This window comes from Eumetopias jubatus, unplaced genomic scaffold (assembly GCF_037043125.1).
Source record: "Eumetopias jubatus isolate StellerSeaLion01/CBP00866 unplaced genomic scaffold, mEumJub1_p1.0 scaffold_11, whole genome shotgun sequence".
Lineage (NCBI taxonomy): Eukaryota > Metazoa > Chordata > Mammalia > Carnivora > Otariidae > Eumetopias > Eumetopias jubatus.
This window is the reverse complement of record NW_028274817.1, coordinates 109,342,318-109,352,401: the sequence shown is the minus strand read 5'-3', so window position 1 is coordinate 109,352,401 and position 10,084 is coordinate 109,342,318. Positions and strand designations below refer to the sequence as shown.

At 48.4% G+C, this 10,084-nt stretch overlaps 1 protein-coding gene across 1 annotated transcript in view; it reads left to right on the top strand.

Moving 5' to 3' along the window:
* The first annotated feature begins 437 nt into the window (after nt 1–437).
* SMS (spermine synthase) overlaps nt 438–10,084 on the top strand; it is a 45,710-nt gene continuing 36,063 nt past the window's right edge. Inside the window, exon 1 of the mRNA XM_088028850.1 lies at nt 438–619. Within this exon, the coding sequence (XP_087884976.1) occupies nt 571–619 (49 nt within the window). The 5' untranslated portion in view covers nt 438–570. The remainder of the gene's footprint in view (nt 620–10,084) is intronic.

Here is a 10,084-nt window from a genome sequence, read left to right as displayed (position 1 = left end):
GCCGCCCCTTGCTAATAATGCAATAATTCTGATGGGTTTAACTGTAGCATTTGAAGAGTTAAGGAAAAGGCGGCAGTACTTTTGGACTACAGGGTGGATCCTAGCATGATTTTCTTGACTTAGCCAGGAAATAAGAGGGGCCCTGGCTTGGGGGATGGTCTGGGGATGTGTGGATGTGTAGGGGGTGGGCCCCCCGGAAGTCGTGCTGCGCTGTTCAAACCTAAGGTGACCTAACGGATGGCGAGAGCGCCCGCCCGATCCTCGGCGCGGGAGCGGCCATTGGTGACGCACGCCGGGGAGTACGGCGCCCACGTTTCCACCATTACATTAGCGAGGCCCCACACCCTGCGCTCTAAGTTCGGGGCTGCGGGCGTCCTCGCTTCCTCCCTCCCGGAGGCGGGCCCGACCCCGCCCCCGCGCCCCGGATCGCTCCCGGCGGTCCCTCCCACCTCCTACCCTCGGCCTCCCCGGCGCGGCTCACTCCCCGCCGGCCGCAGCCCGACACGCCGTGCGGCCCCCCAGTCTCCCGCGGCCGCCTCCCCCAGGCATGGCACAGGGCCTCGCCTCACTATGGCAGCAGCACGGCACAGCACGCTCGACTTCAAGCTCGGCGCCAAAGGTGAGGGCGCGCGGCCGCCACCTGCCCGGTCGCCCGCGCCGCCCGCCGGGCTGGGGCCAGCGGGGACCGGGCGGGGCGCGCGCCGCGGGCCGAACAATGCGGACGGCCCGCGCGGCCCCGGCGTCTCTCCGGCTGCCGCGCCGAGCGCGCTGCGGGGCCGCGTGCACCGGCGGCCGGGGCGGAGGCCGCGCTCCAGTCGGTCCCCGCCGCAGCGCGGGGCCTGGAGGGGCCGCTTCCCCCCCACAGCCCTCCTCCGGCGGCGCCGCCCTTCGAGGCCCGAGTCGCCCACCCGCGCCCCGTGCGGGCGTGGCCGCCCCTGCGAGGGTCCCCTTTGCGCCGCGCGGCTCGGGAGGAACACCCCCCCCACGTCCGCGGGTCCCCCTTAGGGCGGGGGTGCAGGGGCGGGGGGCGTGCGCCGCGCGGGGCCGCCCGCGTGACCTTTTCCTGTTCTCAGAGGCGGGTAAATTCCCTCCACCCTGGGGCGGGGGCTCCCCTCGTGGGAGCCGGGGTTGGGGCAGGAGCGCGCCGCGCTTGCGGATTTCTTAGCCGACTGCGTAGGAGACGGGTCCCGCGGAAAGGGCCGGGGGGCGGGAAAGGAAACGATGATTATGGGGGGGGGTGGTGAGGTCTGGGCGCGGGAACTAAAACTCCCCGAGTCTTGGAGGTTCGGAATACAACCGGCCAGAACAGAGGACTAGAAAGTCGGAAAGAGGGCAGGAATTAGGAAGGGGAAGGGTATTTTGCATGCTTTTCTTTGGGTGTTTCTAACGTGGGGGGGAGGGGTAGGGCTGCCAGCCTTTTTTTCCGGTGGCTTTTAAACCTTTAAGTGCTGCAGACTTGAGTCTGCGCTTCCTGTACGTCCCACTTGGAGCATCTCATCCATATCTTGCCTTTTCACCGTTTTCCTTGAATTGGATGGAGTAACCTTTTCTGTTCCCACTTAAAACCATGAGTTTTTCACTTTCTCTCTTTCTCTTTTCCTTTCTGAAGTTCTGAAATCTCATTTTGCATTTTTCTCCCCCAAGCTTAAAGGCTCTCCGAAGGCAAAGTTTTGTTTTTAATTAAATCTTTGAGGATTTGAAGCAAGACCTAGGTTTGCATCTTGTCTTTCTTGATTGGCTCTGCCTGGGACTTCGGCCTTAACGTCTCAACCTTTCGGAGTATTATCCTCCCGGTGGTTTAAAAAAAAAAAAAAGGAAGGACGGTGCACACTTCATAGGACTTAATTTTAAGGGAGTTGCCCTATAACACCAAAAGGTTCTTAAGTAATGTCGGTGTATTCGGTGGTTGGGAAGTGACTTTGAGAAAACAAAGCATTTTTTAGTTCCTACGTTTCTTAGTTGAGGATAGAAGGGAGATGACTGGGAGAGTCGGGAGATAAAATGGTGATTGGGGCGTGCAGCTAGTGTTGGGTGTGAGATGGCTAAGGTTTTGTTGAGTAATTATCCCGCCAACTTTAGGGATTAGTGGTTAGTGAAGGTTCTTGCATACTGAATTTAGGGGTGAGGAGGATGAGGCTTGAGGAAGAACTAGTGGGTCAGGGTCACCCAGCTGCTAAGAGGTGAGTCTAGGAAGTGTCCTTGGTGGAAGCATGTGTGAACATTGACCTGTACTTATTGAACATGGGTTTTCTAGGCTCTAAGGGTAATATCAGGATGAGGCTTGGAAGATTCTGGCACTTCTCTCAGTCTGTGTCAGTGCCTGAAGCCTTAAACAGCTTTCAGCTTAATTCAGGTGTGGTATGTTGAAATGATGGCTCACAATGGGGTTCTGTGTTCCGTTGTAAAAGTGCGGGGCAACTTTCACTTTATGAAGAAAAGGAGAAAGAACTTTATTTTTTAAATTTTTAAAAAAGATTTATTAATTTGATGGGGCACCTGGGTGGCTCAGATGGTTGGGCGTCTGCCTTCGGCTCAGGTCATGATCTCAGGGTCCTGGGATCCTTAGTCCCACATCGGGCTCCTGGCTTAGCGAGGAGCCTGCTTCTGCCTCTGCCTGCCGCTCCCCCTGCTTATACTGTCTCTCTCTCTCTCGCAAATAAATAAGTAAAATCTTAAAAAAAAAAATTTATTTATTTGAGAGAGCGTGCACAGGCGCAGAGGGAGAGAAGGGGGCTCCCTGCTGAGCAAGGAGCCTGGCGCGGGGCTGTGTCCCAGAACCCCAGGATCATGGTCTGAACCGAAGGCAGACGCTTAAGCAACTGAGCCACCCAGGCGCCCCTATTTTTTTTTTTTTTTAATTAAGTAATCTCTGTGCTCAGCGCAGGGCTTGAACTCACGTCGGGGAGATCAAGAGTCACATGCTCCAGACTGAGCCAGCCAGGTGCCCCAAGCAAGTGAACTTTAACACTTGGGGCTGACATTGGCCAGAGAGGGAGAGAACCATAGACACACAGTTTAGAGGGGAGCAGGAGAAGCTGGCAGATTCTAAGCTGGCAAGGTGTGGAAGTGGTATCTAAATAATTTAGTTGGGCAAGGAGAAAATAAAAAAAAAACAAACATTCCCAGTCAATTATCCTTAATTCTCAGCCTGTTAATCTTTTTTTAAAAACTTTTTTAATGATTTTATTTATTTGAGAGAGATCGCAAGCAGAAAGGAGTGGTAGAGGGAGAAGCAGACTCCCCGCTGAGCGGGGTGCCCAATGGGGGACTGGATCCCAAGACCCCGGGATCACGATCTGAGCTGAAGGCAGATGCTTAACCGACTGAGCCACCCAGGCACCCCTTTCAGTCCGTTAACCTTAAAGATGAGAAAATTTTGAGCTGAAGAACATTCTAGGAAGAAATAATACTAAGGAGGGGGATGTGTATATATTCATCTTTGTTAGTTCTTGAGTCCCTACAAAAGTGTTTTGGGAGTAAGATTTTTTTTTATTATTATTTATTTTAGTATTTTTTTTTAAAAGATTTGGGGTAGAGGAAGAGGGAGGCTCCCCACTGAGCGGGGAACCCCAGATGGGGCTCCATCCCAGGACCCTGGGATCACGACCTGAGCCGAAGGCAGACGCTTAATCGACTGAGCCACCCAGGGGCCCAGAGCACTCTGATTCTTACTGTGTTCCACCATTACTTAATTTGGGGAAGACATGTTACCCTTGCTGTCAGTAGGTGTCTACACTTAGAAAATAAGGGAATCTGGCTAGACTGGGATCTTGTAAGTTCTTCGAATTTTCAGTTAGGGGCACTTGGTGAGAAATCTACCACCTGTGTGTGAGGTCTCCAAAAACATTTATTTTAATTGATAATAATGAGTCAAAAGGCATTAGTCTTGGCATGGTGAGTACTGGATGTGACTCAGGGGTGAGTCAAATGCCTGTGGAGCCTGGATTCATGTTCTTTTTCCCATTTGTCAGTAATCCTAATGCTCCAGTTCCATGATGTGATTTTAATGGAATTAAACTTGAACCACTTAGTTATGTCATTATGTTGTGATTCCATATAGCTTAGTTACCAGTGCAAGCCAGCTAGTACCCAGCAGCCACTGGGCCACTAAGGGCAATTATAGGTTGGGCCTGGTGGTGCCTGTCTAGTGTTGTGGCTGATGACATAATTCAGGAAATTTTAATTTTTGCTAAAAAACAAAACCTCGTCTTTGGTCATCTTGCAAGTGAAGTATTGGATTCTGAGGACTCCTGAACCCAGAAAACATTTTGTGATTCTCAGCTGAGGCTAACAAGAATAAACATGTCCCATGTTTGTATGGTTTGAGCATCTCTGGGCTGGTGGAGGACACACGATTTGTTCCTAGTCATATACACTAGGCAGCAAGCGGGCTGGGTATCCAGAGGGCAGTGTGGTGTGGTACTCCCAGCCTCTGCTTGCCCTGTTAGAGCAAACAAGCCTTGCTAGTCAGCCCTCCAAAGCTCGAGCAGTCCTCCTCTCCCTGTCTCATTTCTTCCCCTCGGCTGGGAGTATCTGCGAAGGCTGGCCTCCAGAGTCTGTATCCTGGACACAGTTCTGGTACCTCATAGATGTTTGATAAGTGCTGGTTAAAGTGCACCTGATTGATGTTATGGTCAAGATGGAAAACTAGTTCAAGTACCCTAGGGGGAAAATGAGACACACATTTACGGGTCCTGATTGAGGAAACCTGCCTGATGGTGTTACGTTTGGGTTCTGGACCGCTGATCTATAGTTGATGTAGGGAAACAAAGTGACTTATGTTACTCCAATTCAGAAAGTAGTTTTCTTTTTTTTAAGATTTTTATTTATTTGACAGAGAGAGAGACAGCCAGAGGGGAACACAAGCAGGCGGAGCAGGAGAGGGAGAAGCAGGCTTCCCACTGAGCAGGGAGCCCGATGTGGGGCTCGATGCGGGGCTTGGTCCCAGGACCCTGAGATCATGACCTCAGCCGAAGGCAGACGCCCAACCACTGAGGCACCCCCAGAAAGTAGTTTTCTAACAAAGATCTTGTTTAATAAATTAACAGAAGGCTGCTTAGGAATTGAGCTTAACCAGAAAGGTTTAGGATAGGGGTTCTAATTTTGTGCCTTTGACCCTTATCAAGGAAGACTGTGGAGCCTTAGAGTAAGAATTTTACTTTTTTTTTGAGTGGAGTGGGGAGGGTAAGAGGGGGAGAGAATTTTAAGCAGGCTTCAAGCCCAGCATGTGAGCGGTAAGCGGGCTCCATCTCACAACCCTGAGGTCATGACTTGAGCCGAAATCGAGCCGAAATCGAGTCGGACGCTTAACCAACTGAGCCACCCAGGTGCCCCTCAGAGTAAGAATTTTAAATGCACAAAGTAACACAGTTACTTTAAAACACAATTTTCAAAATAAAAAGTCCTAAATATGTAGCATAGTAATACGTGCTTCTTCAGTAGCACATTAAATAACATTACTAGCATCAGGCCTAATAACGTCCATAATTTTGAAGTAGAGCTGAGAAAATCGTATTTCAGCTGCGTTGTAAGAAAAAGCTCTGAGATTTTTATTGGTGACGATAGCCACCATAGTTGATGTGTGGTTTTACAAGCATAACTGAAGAAAATGCTAAATTTCAGTTAGTGAAAACAAGGATGTGTATTTTTTTTTTTTCCCATCTGAGTTCACAGACCCCCTTGAATTGTATCCACTGGCCCCTGGGAAGTCCCTGGACCCCTGGTTCAGACCCCCTGGACAGGGAAGGGAGAGTGCCATTTCTGTATATTGTTTCTTTTAGGCCGAGTAGGTTTCCACTCAAGGCCAGAGCTGTAAGCAAATGTCCCTGGTTCCTCTTCAAGACAGACATCTCTTTGAAAGCATAAAAGCCGGTATTTATTAGTTACCTCCTGGGCTAGGCATTGCCCTAAGCGCATTACACGTTATTTTACGTAATCCTCACAACAACCCTGTGGTAGGTCCTGTTATCCCCATTTTAAAGATGAATAAATAGGCCCATTGAAGCTTTTCACCTTATAAATGGGGTAGCTGGGATTCAAAGCTTTGTCTATTTGATTCCAAGGCCTTTGTTAATTCCACAACTGCGAAGCCTCTTAGTTTAAGGCAGTGATTCTCAACGACCCTGTCTCCCTTCCTCCCCCTTCCTGGGGATATTTGGCAGTATCTGGGGACATTTTTGGTTATCACGAGTGGGGAGATGCTACTAGCATTTCGTAGGTCAGGGGTGCTTGCTCAACACCCTCCATTGCACAGGACAGGCCCCCCACAGCATTGACAGCCCAAAATGTCAATAGTGCTGGGGGCAGAGAATCCCCGGTGTAAGTTCTAGCTAAGCCGATGCCCTAATGCAGATGACAGATCATCAGCGAAATTTCCCAGGTTCTTTTTGGAAGTCTCCATTATGCATAAATCAACAGTCATAGAGGGAGGGTGGGCCTTACCTTCCTCCTAGGTTTGCCCTGGGGTCTGTTAGGAGCGGAGGGCTTGGCAGCACTGGCTTCTGGTCACCCTCCCTCCCTGATTTCCTGAGCCTTGCTCGCATCCTCAGAGCTCCCACTGTTTTCCGTGTTATTTGTTGAGCTGCTTTCTGGTAGAAGCATAGCGTCTTTGTGCGATTCGTAGCTATAAGCACAGAACCTAAAAAAATCCAGTTTTGATCGCATCTAGTGTTTTGTTGTTCAAGAGGAGAAAAAGCTTTCCCCTTTGTCTTAGCATTATCGTCCCTTGTCGTAACACTTTATCTACCAGTGTGATATAACACCCCCGCCCCCACATACCCGCTTTAACAATGTAGCCTTAAGGGGGCGGATGCCTGGGAAGGGGGAAATGCATGCTTGGGTCCTTTTCTAGATTGACTGAATCACGGTCTGGGCTGGGGGAGTTTCTGGAATTTGCATTTTTAACCAGCTTCCTCCCAGTAATTCTGATGCTAATTAAGTACGAGAATCAGTATGGTAGGATCCTCATTAAAAACAAAAAGCCCTTGTATCAGGAACTTGGGGCGTGCCCCTACCCCAAGCACCAGGCAGCCAGGCCTTAAGTCCTGCGGATTGTGCCTGCTACGCGCTCAGATTCCTTGCTCACCTTTTCCTGGCTGCACCTCTTGGCCACAGTATCCCAATGTCTCCATTTTGGGGAAGGGCTCAGTCACCACAAACTCCCAACAGATTCCTCCTGTCCCTTTTCTCATTTAAAAAGCCTCGTGTGTGTCCTCATCACCTTGTCAGCCCTTCCTGGGGCCATTTCTGCCCAGCTGTCCCTACCCCTGCGCACATCTGAGTCTCACTCCCTGTGCTTCCGAGTAGCTGGGAGGCACCCAGACTCAGAATTTAACAGCTCTGGGGCAGGCATTTTTCGTCCTTTTAGGTATTCTCGCGTACTTAAATGCTGTTTGCAAATGTTTTATGGGCTGTTTGGGGGAGGTCTCAATGGAATCTCCCTTCATTTGGCATGCTCTTTTGCTTTTTTTTTTTTTTTAACTCTCTTTCCTCCAACTCTGCAAAAGATTCTTAATTGCACGAATCAAGCTGTATTTGACTCCAGGCTGAGTAATTGCACATTGCTGGGAATTAGTTTTGTGAGCTTGCCATTAAAAAATTGTATAAACCATAATCTTTTTAAGAGTGTAGTCCCAAAGTTACGCCCATTTCTTTAAACCTGTGGAGGTAGCGTATGGTAAAATGAGTTTGTGCTTTATCTCAAGAAGCCTCATCTAGTTATTTGGTCATTCTCTGTCGTTATTTTAAGTGCTGTGGAAGGGGTAACAGCTGTTTAAGAAATTGACTCCCTCATCCAGGCATTAAGAACAATCTCTACCCCAGCTAATGAGAGAGGTGCATTTTCAAGTAATCTGAAGCCCTGCATGTGACGTTTCTTCAGGATAGCATTTTCCACCTGCATAACCACCTAGTAGACACTTTGCCGTGTGTGTGTGTGTGTGTGTGTGTGTGTGTTTGGGACGGGGGAAGGTGCTTTTAAGTTGGCTAAAATTAAAAAGATAGAAAACGTATGTTTCTATCTTATGTGTGGCAACAATTTAGTATTTTTAACAGACAGCAAGCCAGAAGTTCTTCTGAATAGAAACCGGTATACCCTAAAAAACAAAAGCTTGTGATTAGGTAATGTAGGAGAGAAAAACATAACCAGTTGCGGCAATAGAGGTATACATAAAGGTCTTCAGCCTAACAAGGAGAGAAGCAAATAAAAATAGAATGGTCTTAACTTCTCAGATTGGAAACTGAAAAAATACTTAAGATACTAACTGATATTTAGAGCGTGAGGAAATCGTCTACACATAATGGAAGGTTTTGCAGTGGAGGAGTTAAACCACTTTCGAAATCTTCTTTGCATCTTAATTGTGTCATGAAATGGGCTGTATCTGAATGGCCGCTCAGGCCTTTGTTACTTTGTTGGGAGACAACCGAGGTGCAGGGGCTCCTCAGTCTCCGAGCTTGGGAAAGTTAGAGCTGCTGGTGTCAGGCGTGGTACCCGGTACAATTTGGAATGACGGGCTTTGTAATGTGAATTGAGACCGGCCTGGTTGTACTACTCCTTGGCAGGTAAGGATCGGTTCGGAAGTGCCTGGGCTGCGGTTGGGCATCTGTTGAAAAGCGTGTTCAGGAGAGCTGTGAGTGAGTTGAGTTTCTGGAGTCCCGCACACGGCAGGCGCTTGCCTCCAGCGGTTGTAACCCGGGCCGTGCCGGCCACCATTTCATGGGACTTTGCTTCCAGGCCCAGTTCTTTTGAAGAGTCAGGAAGCCTCCTCAAATGAATCTTTAAAGCAAGTATGTAAACCATTGCACGAATGCTCTTTGAAACCCTTATGACTAGGCACTTATCCAGACCCCAGGAAAAACAACTCTGGGGCCCTAAGTTGTGGTGGGCCTGGATTTCATTAAACTGATACTGTCATCTGTGTTCCTGAGGGAGCCACTGAGCTAGTGAGTATATTTGGGATCAGATGCGTTTATGTGCTAAGCAGCAAACCCAAAAGGAGCTGCTAAGAACCGGTAGCGTCTTCTAGATGACCCTCCGGGTAGTTTCACATGCGCCTTACTTTCTCCCTCTGCATGAAGGTGCTAATGATCCCCAAATCCCACACACTGTGTTGTTGGGTGGGATGTCCAATAAAATGTTTGGAAGAGTGTCAAATGATACATAAAACACTTAGCACTAATTGCAGTACTTAGGGCTGAGTACTTTGAGATTGTGCCAGTGGATAAAGATGCTCAGTTATAAAGAGGGGTGAATTTAACTTACTGAAAGATAAGGAAAGTTCTGCTGGCAAAAGAAGAGGCAGAAAATAATGCATTGGCATGCAATTTGAAGGTTGGTCTTTATTTAAAGGAGCTCTTTAAGTGAAAGCAGAATTTTTTTTTTTAAGACTTTATTTATTTGACGGAGAGAGAGCACAAGCAGGGAAATAGCCGAGGGAGAGGGAGAAGTAGACCCCCCGCTGAGCAGGGTGCAGAGCAGGGAGTCTGAGGCGGGGCTCCATGCCAGGACACGGGGATCCTGACCTGAGCCGAGAGCAAGAGGCTTAACCCAAGGCAGAGGCTTAACCGACTGAGCCACCCAGGTGCCCCTATTGCTGAATTCTTATTTGTTAAGGATTTGCAGAGGACTTTTGTGTTTATATATTCACGAGGGATACTGGTCTGTAGGTTTCTCTTTGTGGACTTTTTCTGGTTTTGGTGTTAGGACAATGGTTTCATAAAATGAATTAGGCATTCCTTTTCTGTTTTCTGCAAGAGATATTGTATAGAAGTGTGTTACTCTTTTTTAAATGTTTGGTAGAACTCTCCAGTGAAACCCATCTGGCCCTCAAGATTTCTCTTTGGGGAGTTTTTAAATTATGGATTCTATTTCTTTGGTAGTTAATAGGGCTCTTCAGATTACTTCCTATTGGTGAGTTGTGGTAGTTTGTGTTTTTTGAGGAATTGGCCCATTTTAAGTCGCTAAATTTATGTGTAGAGTTGTTTGTAGAATTCCTTTATTATCCTTTTGGTGTCTACTGGGGTCCTGGTTATATGGGTTATTAGATGTTATTTTGTCCCCCCGCATTTAATAAATTGCTAACTTGAA